This window comes from Chinchilla lanigera, unplaced genomic scaffold, assembly GCF_000276665.1.
Source record: "Chinchilla lanigera isolate Chin_1 unplaced genomic scaffold, ChiLan1.0 scaffold00003, whole genome shotgun sequence".
In the NCBI taxonomy this organism is placed as follows: domain Eukaryota; kingdom Metazoa; phylum Chordata; class Mammalia; order Rodentia; family Chinchillidae; genus Chinchilla; species Chinchilla lanigera.
In genome coordinates, this window is record NW_004955404.1 from 10,248,637 (window position 1) to 10,271,021 (window position 22,385).

Below are 22,385 nucleotides of genomic sequence, written 5' to 3' on the forward strand. Positions count from 1 at the left end.
TTTTGAACCAACACTCATCTTTGTTGAAGGATGGCAGGATCAAAGTAGGTAGTGCTGGGGCCTGGCTTGCACTTAAGTTACCCTCGTGCCTTGTATATGGTCAGTATTTATATTAGTTATTAAACTGAACCAAATGGAAGCTGAATCCACTGAGCCTTCTGGGGCAGAGAGTTCAAGTGTCTTAATTTATTTGCAGTCATTCTTAGCTTGTAAGGCTTAAACGTATGTTGCACTTAATATCAACTCTGATACAATTCCAGTTCTTTGAACAGTGAAAAGAATCATATCTCACCATGAGGTATTTCCTTAAGGAGTAACCCAGGATGCTAAGAGGACTTTTATGTATTGAAAACATTTTAAGTTTAACATCTAATGTTGGCAGAACATTTGAAACAAACTAGTGTGGCCCTGGTATTAATAACACCTTTCCTTAGGGCTGCTTTTACCTGTTTGCATTTATGTGTCATTCAGCTGTGATGTTTGTTTTTATCTAGCTTCTCTGCTGGTTCATTGCCTTAGCACTTGAAGCTCTAAGGCTGGAGGGAAAGTTGAATAAACAGACTTTCTGATTTTCATACAACATAGAAACAAAAACCACTCACTCTCTAAACACTGTTTCAAGTAACCTGGTTGTCAGGTTTGTGTTTTGTTTTGCATTGTCTTGTTTTGTTTTGTTTTGCAATCCTGGCAGCTGTGTCCACTCTGCAGAGCTGCCTCCATATAAATCTAGGGGAGAGCTGTTCACCAGGTCTATATTACGGACTTACTTGGGCTCAGTCAGACTCTCACTCGATCCGTGACAGTGACTGCCACCTGATGTCTGGGACACACCCTTCTCTCCCTTGGTCTTCCTGGGTTCAGCTGTTTAACAGAACCTGTACTGCAGAAGGCAGTTGCACTCTTTGTCTGAGCCTGCAACAGAGAGCAGAATGTGCTTGGAACAAAGGGAAGCAGCAAGAGCCTGCTGCTGGTGATACTTTATCATTGTCAGTCACCCTGGGTATTCACAAGTGGATGGATGTGCAGCATCCTCTCCTGAGAGTGCCACCGGTCTTTACATTGCACCGTCCCATGAGGAACTTCGGGTCATTAATAAATGCCTTCAGCAGTCATCTTCAGGGCTCCTCGTTTAGGTCCCAGGTCCACTTTGTAATCTTTTCCGAGCCCATATCTAATGGAGAAAATGCCCCCCATTGGCTTCTGCATTCTAACATGATATATTGGTCGGCTGTCCTGTTGCTGGGACACAATGCCCTACACCCACAACATAAAGGTGGAAAAGTTTAATTGGCTCACAGTTTCAGAGTTCGGTTCATGGTATACTGGCTGCAAGGCGGAAACATCGTGGTGGCAAGCAGGGCCTGGCAGAGCAGAGCTGCTCGCCTCACGGCAGCCAGGAGCAGAGCACAGGGGAAGACAGCCGGAGAGAAAGGGGCCCAGGACCAGATACGGTTCCAAAGGCACACCCCCGGGACCCATCTAGACACACCAAGAAGTGTGCTTCACTGAGCCCCTGGGCATCTCAGGCCAGTCAAGTTGACAGTCAGTTAACTCTCAGGTAGCTCAAGAATTTCTAGTAGGTTTGCAGCTGTGAGTCCTTTTCCAGTCTATTTTACCCTCTAATGATTAAAAATTCTTGCCTTTCTTTCCTTTCTCCCTTCTCCTCTCTCTCTCCCTCTCTCTGTCATATATATCATATAACATAATTAACCATTTTAGTTTTTAAAAAAAATTAAAAATAGGCATCATGGAGTACACCTGTCACCCCAGTACTTGAGAGACTGAGGCAGGAGGATTGCTGCGATTTCTTTTTTTTTTTTTTTTTTTTTTTTTTTTGGTTTTTCTCCGGTACCGGGAACCGAACTCACGACCTTGTGCTTGCCAGGCAGGCGCTTTTGCCGCTGAGCTAAATCCCCAGCCCGATTGCTGTGATTTCAAGGCTAGCCTGAGCTGCATCGTGAATTTGAATTTGAGGCTAGCCTGGGCTACATGGTGACTACAATGCCAGCCTAAACTACATTATGAGATCCTGTCTCAAAAAAAAAATTAAAAATAGAATCATTAGTGATCCAGTCATTCAGTTTCTCACCCAGAATAATTTAAAGCAGAGAATCAGATATTTGCACATTATGTGTTTATGGTAACACTATTCACTAGCCAAAATGTAGAGACCAGCCAAGTACCCATTGGTTGATGAATGAACAAACTGGTATAAACATACAGTGGAATATTATACAGCCTTAGAAAGGACAGAAATTCTGATGCATACATTGCATAGATGCAATCTGAGCATTCAGCTGAGTGAAATACGACACACACTGTGATTTTATGTGAGGTAGTCAAGCTCATAGAGACAAAGTGGAATTATGGTCCCAGGAGAAGGGAGAATGGGAGCTATTGTTTAATGGTGACAGAGTTTCCATTTTGCAAGATGAAAGTTCTTGAGATGGTTGGTGGTGATGAGTGCAGCCATGAGACGCACCCACACCCCTGGACTACGCAGCCTGAACATGGCTAAGATGGCACATTTTATATGGATTTCACCACAGTTAAAAAATAAAAGGTATTGCCTCAAATAAAATGATCCTTGTTAAATAATTTTAAATACTAACCATTTCAGCTGGGCGCAGTGTACACACCTCTAATCCCAGCACTCTGGGAAGCTGAGGCAGAAAGATTGCAAGTTCAAGCCCTGCCAGGACAACTTAGTGAAACCTTGGCTCAGTTATGGGTCTGTGCTGGCCTCATTGCTCTGAGGGCTGTGACCCACCAGCCAGCCGCTGTCTGGGCTTCCCCTTGCCCAGGGGCCCTTCAGGTCCCAGCCAGGATCCCTGGCCCGGGCACTGTCCCATGATGCACCTGCCTCCAAAGCCCTTGCTGGGGCTCCTTTACTAACGTGGTGGTTGGATCCTAGCCAGGGGATTCGGGAAGCAGAGGTTCGCGGGGCTTCTGCTCCCCACCTCTGGTGTCCCCATGACAGATGAGGGAGCATGGGTTTTAGCAGGCGTTGGCTTGGTTCATGCTCCCCTAACAGAACAGCATAGCCTGCCTGGAAATTATAAACAACAAATATTACCTCCTTGGGTTCTAGGCGCTGGGTATTCCAAGGGGAAGACCAGACCCCAGCAGATGTGGTGTTTGGCGGGGAGAGGGGCCTTCCTGCTGTGTCCCCATGTGGCAGGGGAGGGAGCCCAAGGCCTCTTGGATTCCATTCCTAAGAGCTCCATCCTTGTGACCCAGTCACCACCCGCTGCCATCATGTTAGGAGTTAGGGTTCAGCATATGAATTCAGAGGCTTCCTCAAACATCCCTCCCCTAAAGCTAAATGCTTGTAATGCCATCCACAAAAAGATGTCATACAAGAAAGGGCTGCATTTGGACAAAGTAAGCCAACAATGATTTTCTTCCTCTCCTGTTTACACGTACATGATTATCTCAACTCTAATGGGGTGTGGGGACAGGACAGGAATTTGAGGGTTAGTAATAAAAACAGCTTTGTGATCTTCCAGTTTCCTCTGCTGAATTCATTACTTATTTTTCCTTCTGTGGCATGTTAGTGATATATCTCCTTATTACTACCTATTCTAATCTTTCCTTACAGGGTAGGGAATGCAGACACAAGGTCCCCAGTAGGAAAAGTTCCGGTGGGTGATTCTTTTTAATCCCTTTCCCTTCTACCTTCAGTTGGAAGATAGGGTAGGTGTCCAAGCTCTGAGCAAAGATGTCTATGTGCTAGTGACCAAATCATCATCTGTATTTTTAGGTTCACTACAACATTGGCAAAAACCTGGCTGATAAAGGGAACCAAACAGCGGCCATCCAATATTACCGAGAAGCAGTAAGGTACTGTGACAGCCTTACAGAAGAAATATCGTGTACATCATCCACATACTGTTTTCACTCTCTAGGATTACAATCCTGCACCCTTAATGACCCCAACTTTGAGATATCAGTTTCTAAGAATTTAGAGAAAATTACTGAATCGTAACAGCTTGGTTTGTCTCTTAACTTCTAGATTAAATCCCAAGTATGTTCATGCCATGAATAATCTTGGAAATATCTTAAAAGAAAGGAATGAGCTACAGGAAGCAGAAGAGCTACTGTCTTTGGCTGTCCAAATACAGTAAGTATTGTTGTTATAATTATGCCAGGAACAAAGAAATAAAGCCCTGGGGCTGGGGATTTAGCTCAGCGGCAAAAGCGCCTGCCTGGCAAGCGCAAGGTCGTGAGTTCGGTTCCCGGTACCAGAGAAAAACCAAAAACAAAACAAAACAGAAATAAAGCCCTGACTTCCATTTTTCTAATAAGTCTTTCTTTTTCTTGTTTATCTTTTTGAAAAAATGCTCCACCAGGCCAGACTTTGCTGCTGCATGGATGAATCTGGGCATAGTGCAAAATAGCCTGAAACGGTTTGAAGCAGCAGAGCAGAGTTACCGGACAGCCATCAAACACAGAAGGAAGTACCCAGACTGCTACTACAACCTTGGGCGGCTGGTAAGGTCAGATACCCTGGGCCCACTGGAGGAAAGATGAGGTTTCCCTTTAATAAGAATAAAATGATAGGGGCTAGGGATTTAGCTCAGCGGCAAAAAGCGCCTGCCTGGCAAGCGCAAGGTCGTGAGTTTGGTTCCCGGTACCGGAGAAAAACCAAAAAAAAAAGAATAAAATGATAATTGTGATAATTGTCCAGCACTGCCCACTTTATAAAGTGCTTTCACCTATATGTATCTCATTTGAAGGTAGCTATTTCCTTATGTGTGGTACTGAAGCACTAGTAATTCTATCTTGGATTAGTGCAGTTCTTAAATTAGTCAAGTTTAAGAGTTCACCAAGGCAATAAACTAAAAACTGCCATAAATTAAAACTTTTTAAATCCCTTCTGCCCTGAAAATCAGTACTTCAGGAGTAACTTCCTGATAAACATCACACTCTCTGATTTTAAAATATGAATGGAATAGAAACTGAGATTTCAAAGCAAACCGGACAACCATCAAGCACAGAAGGAAGTACGCAGGCTGCTACTACAACCTTGGGAGGCTGGTGAGGTCTGATACCCTGGGCTTCCTTGTCCACCTTCCTCTAGGGATCAGACCTCTCATCTACAGGGCGTGCCCCCTGCCAAAAGACAGCTCCGGAAATCAGGGCCTTCATTTGAAAGGGCTTTGATATTATTTGATGAAAGCAGAAAACAGTATGTCCCATAATAGCTTTATATTTTTTGTTGTTAGAATATTTATGAAGATCTGCTTGCTCTTCATTTCCTTGGCAAAGATAATGAGACACAAATAGTAAAATTCTTTAAACAGGAATGATTGTATATTCTCCCTTCGATCAGCTCTTTAATTTGGTTTCAAGAAACCAAATGTATATTCCAAATATATTTAAATTTATTTCATGAAATTATTATAGGAAAAAGAATTTGGTTCCTCTAAGCCGAACTGGAAAATACTGTACATAGTAATGTGGCTTTTAAAAAAGAAGTTTAAATCATATACAGACTTCTTTTTTTAAAAGCCACATTATATAATTTACTAAGCTTAGCCTCATAAGTAAGATAACATTCTTTTGTTCTTAAAAAAAACCGCCTGTTTAGCCTCATTTTAACCTCCCAAAGTTTCTGTTTTATGTGGTCTTTGTGAATTGAAACCAGTAGTTTCCATAACTGACTGTACATCCAAATAACCCCACCCTCACAGATTGAAGGAATCAAAAGCTCCACAGAGAATCTGTATTTTAAAAATAATAATAATAACTTAGCCACATGACTGTAGTACCCTGTCACTGGCCTTGCATCTAGGAAGCAGTTCCATCTGAACTTCGACCTGAAGGTCAGGTCAGAGCAGAAAGACCAGTTTGGAGAGAACAACCTAGAAAATATTAGCTGCTTTAAGTTTATTGGAAAAATCGGCTTCCATCTTTACCGTGGTGTGAATGCCTCTGGTCTTAACATCTTTATTTCTGGAATGGGTAACTATGGTTTTGTGAACTATAGAGATAGAATTTTATGAATGGAGGCAACAAGATGGTGGGACACGTGGCTATCAAATGGTGAAGACTGACCTTTCCCATGCTGCATGAGTCCCTTTGGTGATGGCTTGTGTTACAAAACTAAAGTGCAGTGATTTGTGTTTATTTGAAAATTATGAAGCATGTTTTAGTTAAGAGATGCCACTTGAAGGAACCACCTCTTTGTGCCTGCTCCACTGTGGAAAAGCAGAGCTCTTTCTTCCCTGGGACCGAAGAGGGCAGCAGCCATGTGGCCAGCCCCAGAACAGCAGACTGTTAGAACAAGGAAGGTCCTCAGCACGAGATTCCTGTTGCCCCACGTCAGCTTTCTCCAGAATCACTGGTCCTTGCACGCCTTTCTGTTTTCTCTTACGTTTCAAACTCTTGTGCTTTAAGATCTAGGTACATACTTTGATGTAGAAACAGCTTTTGCTGTGAAACCAGAAGACTAGTAAAGAGCTAACACTGACCTCATGATAGGCTCTGTGGGGGAGGGGACAGAAAAACCTTGGACAGTTTCTTGGGATTTGGAAAAATAGAGAATTGATGCTAAATGAAACTTCTGTGAGAGTTACAGCCAAAGAAAGGGACTCAGAATGTAAAATACCAATTTTTATTGTGTGCTCTAGTCCTGAGATTCATTACCCTTTCGCTTGGAAGCTCAATCTATAGCACTGAACAGATTGAGACCTGGGTATTGTTTACGAATTATGCTACCCTGAATTAATGTTCCCATGGTCCCTCGCCTGCCCTTCCTGCCCATGTAAAGCTTTTGCTCTCCATTGTGGTTTAATTATCCAGCTTTTGCCCACTTGACAGCTTAAAAACATTAAAAGCTTAATCTTTAACAGTTCAACCAACCCATTTATATATTGGCAAATAAGAGGAACGTAATGACTTCAAGGTGTCTTTTTTTAGAAGCCACATTGTTGTAAAGGAGATAGAAATCTGTTTTGATTTCTGGATCCCACATAAGAAGGTAATGTAATGCAGCTCTCTTGTGAAACAGGAAATTAGGAAGAGCTGGGTTATTGGAGCCGTATTGGTGGTCCTAGAGAATTATGGTAAGAGTGGTTGGTTATTACTGGAGATGGTTCATATGCCAGAGCTACTTGTGTCAGTTAGGATGTGTTCAAGAGAAGAGAAAGCATGGTGAGTGCTTTAAATAGAGAAAGTTTAATACAGGGAACAGTCCTACAGTTATAAGCACAAATTGGAAAGGGAATAGTAACACAAAGATCAGTAACTAAAGGAAGCCCCCGCAGGCTTGGAAGGGTTGCTTCTGAAGGCTCGGAAGGTGGCCTTCACAGGAGCTGCCACATCCTGAGAGCTGAGGTCGTGCTGGGTGCCCACTGCTCTAGCCCCAGGACTGTGGAGGAGGGGAGAGTTGCTTCAGAGACCACCAGAAGAGGGAGGAGACAGGGAGGTTGGGCCAGGGTACTGCTCCTCTCTCCTTCACTTCTTAACCTGTGATATGTATTGTGAGAAACTCAGCGAGGAACTAAGTGGCAAAGGAACCTGGGAGTTGTAGTTTGCAGACTCCTAGCCCCGCATCCCAGAGCAGGGCTTGGAAGGCGGGTGAAGGACTAATAGGGGAGTCACTTGTTCGCTACCCTTCTGCTCTGCACTGGGTAGTTCTTGTTAAATCCTCATTTTCCTCTGCTTCCTATAAAGTATTTGTTCATTTTGTGTACAAAAATGAAAGTCTGTTACTTGATCTGACCTGTTATTTTGCAATAGATAATAATAATAACAAGCAAAGTAATAGGAATAAATTGAAAAATACATGAAGAATTATATTGTGTTATATGAATGTACTTATGCTGGTTGTCGTGGGTGTGTTAGAATGTCCCCACGATTTTGTCCAGGTGATGCAAATGTATATACCTTGCTGGCAAGGACTGACTTGAAGAATCACTGAGGTACCCAGTAAAGAGACACAATTAAATGTTACTATAATTAAGCATCTACAGTATTTTAATTTTTTGACCTTTTTATCATTAATGACACTAAAAGATAAACTATTGTGAGCTGGTTTTCTGAGTCTCATGGGGATTCGGAGGGCAATGGTTATTCCTCAGCGTTTCCAGAATCCATTAACCCTCTGTGCATGCTCTGCCATCTGTTCGCTGTGTGGGACATGCAACAAGTCAAAATGCTTCTGTTGTCTGTTAAAAATATACGCTTGACAGGGAGAAAGAAAACAGCCTTAAACTGACAAATTGCCCTCACTGTACTTGGTGCAGAGTTAGAAGGATAAAGTACTTTCAAATGAAATGCACATTTGAAGTGAGTTGAAGGGGCTGGAGCGTCCCTTGCTAAAGAATCCGCCACTTCGCCCTCTCTGGCTTTCATTAACCGTGCACAGGGAAAGCCAGCCACTTTGTATTGTTATCAGTCTTAAAATCTCCTCTCAAAAGACAGCAGTGGATAATCTCTCCTTTCTCAGTGAGGGGAACCAGGCTCCAAATTGTCAAGAGATTTTACATGGCCCTGGAGAATTTTCAAGGAACTTATAAAGTAGGTCTGATAGACACATATTTTCATAGTGTTAGGTTTTGATGTAGATGAGGAGGGGGTCCTAGATCATTCTTCACACAGTAAGTGGGACACATGCAGCTTTGAATCACATGAAATACTTGTTTACTATTTTAGATGCTTCATTAAAGATGGAGTATATATGGAGATTTCCTAGAAAAAGAATAATGAGCAGTTCCTTTTCAGCCTGAAATAAAATATGATATCTGGAATCACCAAATAATAGGTTCTTTAGTTAAAAATCACAGGCTCGAGACCTATACCCCCCAGGCTCTCATCCCTGATTCCCCATTTCTAAATGTGTGACGTCGTAGGGCAAGTTATTAATTTCCTCATGCCTTAGTTGCTTCATCTGTAAAATGTGAATAATAATACTCACTTCCTTGAGATTGTTTTAAAAAATAAATGGGTTGAAATGAAAAATTAAAAGATCCATAAAGAAAGGGTAGGTCATCTTTTTGTTTGTTTTGGTGGGGTTTTTGTTGTTGTTCTTGGTGGTGGTGCTATCTAAAGAGAACAAAAAAGCCTTAAAGTTGGAGTATTGATGGGGGGGGTTCATTTTGTTTTCAGTATGCAGATCTGAACCGCCACGTGGATGCACTGAACGCGTGGAGAAATGCTACCGTGCTGAAGCCCGAGCACAGCCTGGCTTGGAACAACATGATCATCCTCCTGGACAACACAGGTGCAGAAGGGCAGGTCGGGGAACTGGGAAATGGAGCCCAGCACAGCACTGTTGAAAAAGTAGGAAGCAGAGATGAAGTGCCCTCTCCCCGAGTTTAAAAAATAAATAAGCATGGGCTAAGTTTTCTACACTGTAGTGTCTCTTCTCCTAGAAATGAGGTGTCCTGGAGTATATTGGGATCTGGACATAGGGAAAATGATGCTGCATTTAAAATTTGTGTGGTAGCCTAAGCGATGACGTATGGTTGTTTTTCATTTCAAGGCGTGTCTGCCAGCCATAGCCTTGCCCAGAATGGTAGGGGCTCCCAGATGTAAGCAGGAACGCTTTCTGGGTTGGAAGGTGCAGGGCAACATCCCAAGTTCACGGGCTGCACACACTCAGGAGTTGTCCTCTGGTCCACACTGACAACCACGGATTCTTCTTGGAGATACAGTGCTAATAACTTGATGATTTGCTTTCTTAGCCCAGAATAGACTAGACCCAACCAATTAGAAGTTATCTTGCAACCCTTCTTTTGAAAAGCCAACCATCCCTTAAGAAACCATGAGGTTGACTTGGCATAATTTAAAGGTAGGAAGCCATCTAAACAGCATAAGGAAGCAGCAGACCCTTACTTCTAAGGAAAACACAGAACGTATACCTCCATAGGGGAGATGCTCAGAAATTAAAAGTGTTATTGTGATATTCTCATTTTGCAGACTTCCTTTCTGCAGTTGGGGTATAGCTGGTATCGGGGGGAAATTAAAACTAGTTCTTATATGACTTTGCAGAATTGAATCAAAGCCTGTTTGCATATTACAGCCAAACTGTGCTGAGTTGCTGTGGCTGTGTGCTTGTGTATGTGTGCGTTGTGCTTTCCACATGGATTTTATAATCGTTGTGTACAATGCAGGTAAGCCCTGCAGGTCAGGGAGAGACAAGAACACAAATACGTTAGTGCGGTTTTTATTTTTCCTTCCAGGTAATTTAGCCCAAGCTGAAGCAGTTGGAAGAGAGGCACTGGAATTAATACCTAATGATCACTCTCTCATGTTCTCCTTGGCAAACGTGCTGGGGAAATCCCAGAAATACAAGGTGTGTAAACTGTAGGCCGCGATTTCCCGCGCTGAGTGCCAGCAGCTGACAGAAGGCGTCAGTGTTACTTCTGCGCCATTTCACTCAGAGTTAGGCCGGGGTTGTGGCAGCGGTGGCTTAGTCAGTTTGTTTCTGGGAAGAATTGCCCAAAAGGTGGGTCTGTGGGGTCAAACCCAGTGTTTTCCCGCCACAGAGCTCAGCATGGTTCACACTCGGGGAGGGGAAGGAGTGTGGGCAGGGGTAGTCACCAGGAGGAGCTGGTGTGAGGCACAGTCAGTGCAGGGACACCTCCCCGCACCTCCCCGCAGGAAAGGCTGAGGCATCATCCTTTACAGTGGGCTGGAGCTCCAGCGTTGTGTGTGGGGTTGTGTTCTGCACAAAAGAAAACCCAAGCTGGGTGTGGTGACGCCCGCCTATAATCCCAGCCTTCAGGAGGCTGAGACGGGAGGATCACTGCGAGTTCAAGGCCAGCCTGGGCTACATAGTGAGAGCCTGTTGCAAAGAAAGAAGAGAGAAAGGTGGGGAGGAAAGGAAAGAAGGAAACACGGAAGTGGGAGGGAGAGCAGCCCATGGAGGGTGTGTGGCTAGCTCTTGCCACTTGCCGAGTCTTCTCAGAGTTGCAGGCCAGGGGAAGACCCGGAGGTTCCTGCACAGCAGAAGCCACAGACATCACATCTGCTTCGCTGGGTCCCCCAGGCGTGGTGAGGAGTGGCCTGGGCTCACTGCCTCCGCATGGAAGGGGATGTAGGTCCTAATACCGGTGATCTCAGACTCTGGTTCTGTGTGTCACGGAGAGAGGCTCCACGGGGACCATCTCTGGAATTGGGTCGGGCCAGGGCCCCTGCAGTTCTGCCTAGCACACCCGGCTCCTGACACGGACATGCAGGGGACGCCCTCAGAAGCAGTGCCTTATCCTTTTGAGGGAGAAATACCTTGTTTCAGAATCAGTAGCTGTGGGCTGGGGATTTAGTTCAGTGGCACAGGGCCTGCCTGGCAAGCACAAGGTCGTGAGTTCAATTCCCGGTACCGGAAAAAAAACAACAAAAAAAAAAGAATCAGTAGCTGTATGTTAGTTTGATCACTGAGTCTACAGATGAGACCCAAGGCCTAAAGGTAGTGAGTAATTAATATTTATTAACATTTGCCCTGAGTTATTTACTTCTCTGTTTCTGTTGATTAGATGTCATTAATATAATTTTCTCTTCACTGTCTCTGTCTCTGCTCTCTTTCTCTCTCTCTCCTTCCTTCCCGCCCCCCACCCCATCTTTTCAATACTGGGGATTGAACCAAGGGCCTTCACATTGAGCTTCAGGCACAGCCCCCCTTTTGAATGTCAGGGAGTTTAGTTCATTAATTTAGCATTTCCAGATTTTGCTTCAAAGATGGCTTTTTGAGAGGTTTACTTTTACTTTTTTATGGTCCTGCTTGGGGAGCATGCAGGAGGTTTACAGTTTCCCTCCTGGTGACTTTTGGGCCACTGTCCACATGGTCTGGGTCAGGAGTCTGGGTTCTCCTCTGACCCAGCCTCCGTGTGTCTTCAAGGTGCAGCCTCTACCATCATCGTGTTGATTTTCCTATCGTGCTGCAGGCCGTACACGGGATTTCTGGGAAGGGGACAGAACCCAGGATTCCTTGCTTCCAGTTCACGTTGTCCTTTATTCCAGATAAATAGAAAATAGTCCATGAAGCAGAATGGAGAAATTAGTTTCCCATTTCTCTACACATTTTCTCGTTCTGGTTCTCAGGGACAGAGTGCTGAGCCTAAGATAAGGAAACAGAGGATAAAAGCAGGGGAACAGAGCTCATTGTGTGCCTGTGGACAGGTACCAAGTGGGGTGCACGAGGTAACTCCTCGAGCTGCGGTCACCCACCAAGCCAGCATTTGTCACCCTTTTTAATTAAGAATTTGGAACGCTTCTTGCTGTTGCTCAGCCCTGCGCCTGCTCTTCCGTCTCTGGGTGTTTGCAGGGCCCTGGCCGCTGCTTTGGAGAAGGGGCTGCGGTGGTGGGAGGGCTGGGAGGGACACTCCCGCAAGGCAGAGATCTGCGCTCCGTGCGCCGTACTCCTCATCCAGCCACTTGCTGTCTTACTTTATCATTTGCTTGCTTGGTTTCTTTAGCGGGGCCCTGGAGGCTCCTGGCCTATTATTAATGTTGCTGTCCAGGGTGCTGACGGGCAGTTGCTAAGCACCCATGTTGAACTCTGGATCTTCCAGGCTTCCACAGCCTGTTAGGAAGCGGTGATAGCCGAGTGTGTGCCCCTATGTTTATGGCTGTAGCCTAGCGGCCTCAGTTTACACATGTGTAAAGTAGAGCCCTTGATTCGCCTGACTTCCTGAGTGAGCGATAAGAAGAGAGGCACAAGACCATAATTTGTAACTATGAAACACTTATATATTTATAAAACTTTAATCACTTAATGGATCTCTGAACATCATGTCAGCCTGTTAGATTTATGTTACTTCCTATCATTTAATTTCCACTTCGGAGGTAATGTGATCAAGCAAAACTACAAAAGAAATGTTTTCGGGGTTTAACGTGACGCTTCCCCGCCTGACTTCTCTTCCCATGTTGCCCAGTTCACTGGGCCTGTAGTGTCAAAGCAGAGTGCAGTACTAAAGCCATTTCCACAGTCAACATGTATGTCACATCTTTGCAGATTTCTGGTTTTGTCACATCTGGATTCTACCTGACTTTTTACTTGGTGTTTTTCTTTCAAGAGATTTCCAATGCAGGTAACTATTTGAAGTGTAAATATCAGATCATTGCCGTAAATGCAGGGTGACTGAAAATGCAGTAATTTGAGTCAATCCCGACTACTACTGCTGGCTGTGAGGCTCTGGACCTGAGGGCATTCTCTTAGCTTCAAGGCGAGACTGGCAGGCCTTAACGGGTGTGACCTGCAGGCCACCACCTAATGCAGAGGGGGATGTCTAGTAGAGCGGACAGTCGTGCTTGGTGTCGGCTTCACACCAGACCACCTACCTTGCCTTCCCTGGCGGAAGCAGGGCACAGGTGGCCCTGGGGATTCGCCACCGGCAGGCACGGGCTCATGGTCTGTGTTTATCCCACCGCAGTGGCTGAAATCACCTGCTCTGCCCTCTGCCCGGATGTAAAGACATGCATTTGTTCCTTCTTAAGGACACAGTTGGCCAAGCTTTTCTCAGCCTGAAACCTTGGTCAGAACATTTTGTCTACATTTCAGAAAGCAGTACAGTATTTTCCTTTCTGTTGAGGAAAGCCTGATCTTAAACATGATTTGAGGGGCATAAACTGGCTCACTGTCTGGGTTTTGAAACCTTCAAACCCATCTGCAAACCCATTCTTTGTTAATTTGATGGATTGATACACTGGGGATGGAACCCAGGGCCTTCACTCACAGCTGCATCCTGACCCCTTGTTTTTTGTTTCTTGGGTTTTTTTAAATTCTTAAACACTGTCTTGGTAATCACTAAAATGCCCAGAGTGGGCTTGAATTTGTGGTCTTCTGCCTTGGCCCTGAAAAGTGCTGGGATAACAGGCCTATGCCACCGTGCCCAGCTGTTCATCCGTTTTTAAACAATTCACTGCTTTCTTGAACAGGCCCATTGAAAAATGCTCATCCAATTCCATAGATGAGCATTTCGAGAGCTTGGGGTTCCTGTGGAGTGCCGTGGCAAAGAAGGTGCACTGTCCCCCACCCCCAGGGCACAGGTGCAGGCCAAGCTGCGTACACACGTGTCCAGGGCTCCCACTGCTACCCAAGAGGCCACACCACGCTGCAGACCTGCTTTCCCGGGACACCCCTCTGTCCGTGGCTACCGTGCTTTTCCACCTCCAGGCTGAGCTGATGGCACTTGCTTCCCCAGTGGCCTCCAGATCCAGTCCTTCCACCTGTTCTTCAGACGCTGTCCTCCCTCCCTGGCCTCCTCATCCCCCTGCAGAGCGCAGGCCCTGCCCCCAGGAGCAGTGGCCCCTCAGGAGGCCTGAACCGGAGTCCCTCGGGTCCCACCAGCAGAGGGACGTCCCTCCCCTCTGGCATGGAACTAGGATCCCTAGAAAACTAACCTGCTTCTCACCGTGAAACAGTTCTTTCCTGGGAGTCCACCATTGTTTGCAGGCAAGGGAACATTTTTTAAGTAGATTTTAGTTGCCTAGTTTTCTTGTGTTCTCAAGTTTAGCTTTTAAATGGAACTGTTTGAAAATCATCAGAAATAGCATTAACAGTCCACGGTCCATTTGATTTGGGGGTTTTGTTTCAGTTTTTCCGTTTACTTGGTGTGGCAGGAAAATCTTAGCCGCTGTAAAGGTGCTGCAGCTGCCAACTCCTGGGCTACAGACACTGATGTTAGCCTGAGGTCTGTCCAGTCCCACGTGACGACATTTCTTTTCTTTTTTTCTTTTTTTGAGACAAGGTTTCACTGTGCAGTTCAGGCTGGCCTTGAACTCACTTTGTAGCCCATGCTGGCTTCGAATTCACAGCGATCCTCCTGCCTCAGCCTCCCGAGTGCTGGGATTACAGGCATGCGCCACCATGCCCAGCTTGATGGCATTTCTAGAATTCAGGGGTTTCTCAGCCAGCTCTGTCTGGAAGGCTGAGGGTCTCAGGCTGTCCGCCCACACCCCAGCCTGTGTCCCAGGGGACTCCTCCAGTCACCACAGAGCAGAGGAGCTGCCAGCCTTGCACAGTAGCAAATGCACTCTGGATTTTCAGGTTTTCCCCCTAGAAAAATGGACGTGGGGCATGAGAACTAAAAGTAATCCCCACACCCACGGGCTTGGTTACCTGAGCTCAGCGTGACACTTAATGCGGATTGCTTGGCCTGTTCAGACAGGAATGCAGGGGAAGTGGCCAGTGGCCCCGGGCACGTGTCAGAGGACAGATGAGGCATCTTTATCTCTGGGCACTATGGTAGAAGGCAGCCACATGGTGCGCTGTGTTTGACATGATCAGGTCAGAAAACTCCACCCCGCTTCAAAGCGACCACATTGGAAATGTAAGTCTGTCTGAGAACGAGTTTGCATACGTCGGGGGCATTTGGTCACAGACATATATGGCCTTGTGACAGCTTCAGTAACAGGGAGCTTCCTCATTCTCCTTGTTCTTTCCAGCTGAACGGGCAGCTTCTGGTTGCCAAGGGCATCGTGGACTCGCGGGAGATGAAGCGGTCCCCACCCCACCCTCAGACTCAGGGCAGAGGTCACCGGTGCGGGCTGACAGTGGCAGTGTCCCAGTGCCTTCCCCAGAGGTTCTTTCCTGGTCTTTCCATCCCCACCACCACCACTGCACCTGGAACCAAGAACTTGCCGGAAGTCACAGGATTGCAGCCATTTCTGGGAGGCAGGAGCAGAGCTCACAGGCAAACTTGCCCCCTCCTTTTGGTCACTGTTATGTCACCACAATCCTCACTGGCTCTGCAGAGCTTCCTTCTGGAACTGTGCAGTGGTACAAACCAAGGATGTTAGAAGTTTGAAAAGCACAGGCAATGCAGCAGTGAGTCATTTTCGTTCCATGTACCATACTTTCTTTTCTTTTTTTTTTTTTTTTTTTTTTTGGTTTTTCTCCAGTACCGGGAACCGAACTCACGACCTTGCGCTTGCCAGGCAGGCGCTTCATACTTTCTTTTCTATGTGCTTCATTTTTTAGGAATCTGAAGCCTTATTCCTCAAGGCCATTAAAGCAAATCCAAATGTTGCAAGTTACCATGGGAATTTAGGTAAGGAAAGTTTCCAATTTGAATCTTGAAACTCTGTGTACTTACAACAGAATGGGCATATTGCTGTGAAATCCATGTTGGGAGAGTTGTACTGTTTTCCTCAAAGCTAGCCTGTCTTTCCTAATTTGACGCTAAAATGTGGTTTGATTATAACGTTTCAAAGACAGCTACAGGTTGCCTGGCCAGGACCACCTGCAGAATTGTGACCGAGTTTTGTCATTTGTTAGCATTGGAACTCGGGTCTTGCTCCTGTGGGTGACAGATCCAGTGACACTGGAAGTTTCCCATTAAGGCACCTCCTGTGCCTTCTTCCTCCCACCATGGACCCCCCCTCTTCCAGCCTGGCCCCTTCTGCTATGTTCCCTTGTGCCGCAGCCAAGACTGCATTCACAGCTGTTTACTCCCAGAAGCCCCTGCTTCCTTTCCTCCAGCTCACAGTCAGGATTCACAGAGCGTAGCTTGTAGGTATTTGGAGTGCTCAGGTGCGTGAATGTTTCTCTTTGCCAAATTTCTTCCCTGTCTCCCCAAATTGTTCATCACAAAAGTCACAAAACATTAGCAGTTCTTTTCCTGCCCCTGGAGAAAGTTAGTTGACTTACAAAATCATCATTAACAATCAAGCTTTCCATATTAATAATTAGGCTTATCATAACTATCATATTACAGTCAGGTCTTCATGTTAGAACCCTTGTTTACAACTGTCAGCACACAAATACTACTCTGCTGAATGGCATGGAGAACTCTTCATTGAAAATAAATGACTGCCAGGCATGGTGACGCACACCTATAATCCGAGTAACCTGGAAGGCTGACAGGAGGTTTAAAAATTCAAGCCAAACCTGGTCCCTGTTTCAAAAAAATTAACAAGGTCTGGGGATATAGCTCAATGTGAAGGCTATGAGTTCAATCCCCAGTACCTCACATAAATAAACAGCAGGCTTCTCTATAAAAGGCTGGACTTGTATATAGGCAAAGTTCTAAGCGGTGCCTGGCCCCACCTTACCCAGCCTGACTCCCCGGAAGTTTCCTGGTAGCACTGAGACACTTAGTGAACTGTTCTCTTTACCTCTTCATGTGCTAATCTTGCTGTCAGCCGATACATCCCATGCAGCGACATGAAGAGCCCCGTGAATCCCTGGCCAGGGTTCATTGCACAATCTCCAAGTGTGGTTACAGTCAATAAAGTTTGTAGTACAAGCAATATTTTTTTAAAGACTGCTTTTTGAAAACTCTTTGCAAAGTTCCTGTGATAGTTCTTGGTACCCGTGACTGGAGATGCTTCTGCAAGTTATCCAGAAGTGTTGCCAATGAAATCCATCTTGTGCTGTTTCAGCTGTGCTCTACCATCGCTGGGGACATCTCGAGTCGGCCAAGAAACACTATGAAATCTCCCTGCAGCTCGACCCTGCAGCAGCAGGCACCAAGGAGAATTACAGTCTGCTACGAAGAAAGTTAGAGCAGATGCAGAAGAAAGACGTCTGATCTTCGTCCTTCACCTTCGGAGTGTGTGGGCCAGTGAGCATCAATACCATGCACTTATGTTCAACTGTTTTAAATTCTTTTCAAGTGTATGGTTATTCTTTCTGCGAAAACAAAGACATGCAAAAAGATAATAACACCAGCGATATATTCTTGAATGCTTGATATGCTTTTTGCATCGAAATTGTATTTTTTCAAACAACTCAAATATAATTCTAAAATCCCAAAAAAAAAATGAAACCTTTTATACCTAAAGAGAAAAAGAGAAAAAATTATCTTGTGACTTTTACTAGCATTAAACCTGCATTTGGGATGTGAGTCTTGCATATGGACCGCTAGCTCTATTAAACCACAGTTATGGGCTGGGCACAGTGCTGTGTACCAAGTAGCACCAGCACATGGGAGGCTGAGGCAGGAGGATCACAAGTTCAAATCCTACCCGGGCAACTTAGGGAGACCCTATCTCAAAAAAATAAAAAGGGCTGGGGATGTAGTTCTCAGTGGTAGAACACCCCTGGATTCAGTCCCTGGTACTGAATAAGAGGAAGAGAGAGAAAACCTCAACTCTAGCCAGGAAATGACAGTCTCCTACAATTTATATAAATACCAAGTGTGTCTGTATATTAGCATTTTATTTAATGACAAGAAATAGTAAATTAAGATTTTGGCATTCTTTAAATCTTTTTTTACAGTATACCATGAACTTGGTTTATAAGGAAATATTTATTTGTATTTTTATGTGCTGGGCAGGGCAAATAATTTAATGATGAATGGAAAAGTTTAACATCCAATCTATTTATATACTTTGTCCTACATAGGAAGGAACTGACTCCTGCAATATTTGTTTATATTCTCCAACTCATGCAGTTTCCATACAAAGGAGGTTATCTAATGGTCTACATGAACTGTTACTATTGATAGGAAATCCCAGCCATGCTTTAGGCGAAAGCAGGACGCCTGATGTGTTGTTTCCGTTATATCCAGTGTTAAGAGGGCTACACATCTATGTACATTGTGTTTTTATGTTTTTATCTATCAATTGGTTTCCCATTTCGCTTAATGGAACTACAGACATCACTGTCCAGAAAATGCAAGGGGTAATTTTCTCTCAAAAAGAGTCCTATTTGGGGACTTAGTGGTATTTGTATGAACTGGGTTGTTTTTCTTGTTTGATTTGATCACAGTAATCATGTTTACTTGATTTGTTCTTCTCTGTATGCTGTTGACCTACTGATTTATGCAATCTCTGTAATTTCTTATGCAGTAAAATTGTTACACAAAATGATGTGAAATGTCATCTTGCTTTCTGAATAGGTGATTTTCAAGTTGGGAAATGCTTTGTCCTTCTTTATCTTCAAATGAAATCAAGGTGACCAACTCATCTTTCCTAGTTTATGGTTTCTTACCAGTTTGGAGGCCCAATTCATAGAACTGTCACAGGAGGTCGCGCAGGTTTGGAGAACAGCATGCATAGATGAGTGTAGAGGTGATTTTGATTCTCTGCACTTTGGGGGCTAGATCTGTGCAGAGTTGTAAATCAGCCCTTGTTATTCATAGTGGTTGAGACACATCAGGAAAGGAACTGCTGAGGTTCCCAAAGGCGGCGTGTGCGGTTCCCGGCCCGGCTATGGAGCAGGTGAATGAGCTAAAGGAGAAGGGCAGTAAGGCTGCAAGCACCGGTAACACTGACGATGCCTTACAGTGCCACACTGAAGCAACTAAGCTGGACCCCCACAACCATGTGCTCTATAGTAATCATTCCGCAGCCTGTGCCAGGAAAGGAGACTATCAGAAGGCTTATGAGGATGGCTGCACTGGGGCCAGAGTGGGGCAAGGACTATTCAAGAAAAGCAGCAGCTCTTGAGTTCTTAAACCAATACGAAGACGCCACGCAAACCTATGAGGAGGGTTTAAAACATGAAGCGAGTAACCCTCAACTCAGAGCTTACAGAATATGGAGGCCCAGGTGGCGAGAGGAAATTCATGAACTCTTTCAACATGCCCAACCTATATCAGAAGCTGGAGGATGATCCCAGGACAAGGACGCTGCTCAGTGACCCTACCTACCAGGAGCTGATTGAGCAACTACAAAACAAGCCGTCCGACCTGGGCAGGAAACTACAAGACCCTCGGATCATGACGACACTCAGTGTCCTGCTTGGGGTTGACCTGGGCAACATGGACAAGGAGGAAGAAGCTGCAACTCCTCCTCCTCCTCCTCCTCCTCCTCCCTCTTCCTCTCTCTTCCTCCTCCTCCTCCAAGGAAAAGAGTTGGGGAATGATGGCTACAAGAGGAAAGATTTTGACACAGCGCTGAAGCATTACGACAGAGCCAAGGAGCTGGACCCCACCAACGTGACTTACATGACCAGTCAAGCAGCGGTGTACTTTGAAAAGGGTGACTATAATAAGTGCAGGGAGCTTTGTGAGAAGGCCATTGAAGTGGGGAGAGAGAACCGAGAAGACTTACCGACGGATTGCCAAAGCTTATGCTCGAATTAGCAATTCTTGCTTCAAAGCAGAAAAGTACAAGGATGCCATCCATTTCTACAAGTCTTTGGCAGAGCACAGAACTCCAGATGTACTGAAGAAATGCCAGCAGGCGGAGAAAATCCTGAAGGGCAAGAGCGGCTGGCCTACATCAACCCTGACTCGGCTTTGGAGGAGAAGAACAAGGGCAGTGAGTGTTTTCAGAAAGGAGACTACCCCCAGGCCACGAGCACTATACAGAAGCCATTAAACGGAACCCATGAGATGCCAAACAGTACAGCAATCGAGCTGCCTGCTATGCCAAGCTCCTGGAGTGCCAGCTGGCGCTCAGGGACTGTGAAGAATGCATCCAGCTGGAGCCGACCTTCATCAAGGGTTACACCCAGAAAGCCGCTGCGCTGGAGGCCACGAAGGACTGCACAAAGGCCGTGGGTGTGTGCAGAAGGCACTGGACCTGAACTCCCGCTGTAAGGAGGCGGCAGACGGTTACCAGAAGTGTATGATGGCTCAGTACAGCAGACACGGCAACCCTGAGGATGTGAAGCGAAGGGCCGTGGCTGACCCTGAGGGGCAGCAGATAATGAGTTGTTGGGACCACCACAAGGTGGCTCTGAGCAGGATTTAATATTAGCCAATTGGCTTTCCGCTTTCCGTGTCTACTTGTGAATCTGTCCAAGGCCTAGGCTCCTTATCTGGAAATGGCAGACTCATAGTAAGTGAACGTCTGTGAGTCACTAATCCCTACTAGAACCTGTAGTGGTGGATGAAGCCAGAAAGCCTCAAAGGATAAAACAAGATCACAGCCAAGGACACCTGGGTCAGATCTCAGTTGGATAAAGACTATAGCCTCAGGCATCGCATTCTTCAGTGGATTAACTTCATACCTTAGAGAAATCCTTGAGTGGTTCCACCCTTCTTGAGTACACCCCTCCCTTCTTATAACTAAATAAATACGGGCAACCCAGAGAAGGTCTTGGTCTTAGCCCAGAGAGAACCTTATATTGTGTGAGAGGGCTTTGATCCTCCTGGGGCCCTGAAATCATTCCATTTGCCTCTTTAGTTAGCCTTTGCCGTACACTCATTCAGGAGACTGCGGACCTGATCAGCCCTCGATAACTGAGGGATATTATTATTCCCATAATGAGTGACCCGGCCATGCGGCTTATCCTGGAGCAGATGCAGAAGAACCCCCGGCCACTCAGCAAACACATAAAGAACCCTGTAATAGCACAGAAGGTGCAGAAGCTGATGGACATGGGTCTGATCGCAGTTCGGTGATGACTTGCTCACCTCTTCCCTTTGCCCTCGTGGGGAAAGACGCTGGGATGGCAGCCAGCAGCACAGCAGAGGGAGAGGGGAGAAAGAAGAGCTTATCTTTATTATTTATACATGCCTACCTGGAAGACACAGACTCATACAGCCGCCGCCACGGGCCTCCCAGCACACGCATGGTCTCCTCACTGCCGCCCTCAAATTTCGTGTCTCCTTCCCCATGCCCCAGTCCTGTCTCAGCTGCTCCCCCATAGTTATTTTTTATTTGGGGCAGTGGGCGATATGGGGAGGGGAGGGTCTTCTTCCCAACCTGGGGTCCCAGCTGCCTTCATATTGTTATTTCCACATCCCCACCTCCAATAAAACAAGCCAGTTGGACGTGGTTATATGTTAAAAAAAAAAAAAGCAACTGCTACATTTCTTCAATGGCCCCTCTGCAAGAGTGATGATGTATAGGTCCCTTAGGAGCAGGGGCTGGCTTGTCATTTAAGTTCCTCTGGTGCTTAGCATGGCAGATAATAGATGCATATGTGCTCTGCTGATTTTTTTAAAGGAAATTTCTTTTTTTAATGAAATGGTATCCTTTGGAGACTTAATTTTTTTCCTTCTAAAAGACCCTCCAGGATCCTTTTTCTCCCCCCACCATCAGTGAAACTTGAGTGTCAAATCAAGACACGCACATCTGGGCCCCTGCTCGCAAATGAATTCCCTTCGCTGGCGCTGCTTCAGCTCTCGGTATCCCACTGCAGCTGTTTGCTTTCCAGAGAAAACAGGCGTTTGTTGGATATTTCAGGAAGCCTTTTATCTCTGCGGAGTTTGGGAGTGTGGCATGTGGGCTCTCTTTCCTTTTCCCATCTGATGCCAGCCAACTTCCTTGTTTCTTGGGTTTCCTGCCTGATGGGACTGCAGTGACAAGCCATTCTGCCTCTGTACTTCCTGTTGCTTATCCCATACAAGCCCAAGACCACCAGAGACCAGAGCCTGATGTGCTGGGATGATCCCAATCAGTGCCCGTTGACGTAAAATAAATCTGCCTCCAACTCCTGGGTGTTGTTTCAGTGTTTCTGTTTGCCATTGCACTGGGACTACAGGCATGCACCACCACACCCAACTTCGTTTTTTAAAAACATTCATCATTCTATCAGA

General features: G+C 45.7%; 1 protein-coding gene and 1 pseudogene across 1 annotated transcript in view; both read left to right on the forward strand.

The window, feature by feature from the left end:
- Window positions 1–17,945, forward strand: part of Tmtc4 (transmembrane and tetratricopeptide repeat containing 4) — a gene marked incomplete at its 5' end in the record, with an annotated part of 53,396 nt that extends 35,451 nt beyond the window's left edge. The window contains 7 exon segments of the mRNA XM_013515999.1: window positions 3,764–3,843; window positions 4,016–4,123; window positions 4,353–4,494; window positions 9,115–9,229; window positions 10,191–10,303; window positions 15,929–15,998; window positions 17,332–17,945. Coding sequence (XP_013371453.1) covers window positions 3,764–3,843; window positions 4,016–4,123; window positions 4,353–4,494; window positions 9,115–9,229; window positions 10,191–10,303; window positions 15,929–15,998; window positions 17,332–17,480 — 777 coding nt within the window. The 3' untranslated portion in view covers window positions 17,481–17,945.
- Window positions 17,946–17,958: 13 nt separating this feature from the next.
- Window positions 17,959–21,644, forward strand: LOC102007178 (annotated as a pseudogene).
- The last annotated feature ends 741 nt before the right edge of the window (window positions 21,645–22,385 follow it).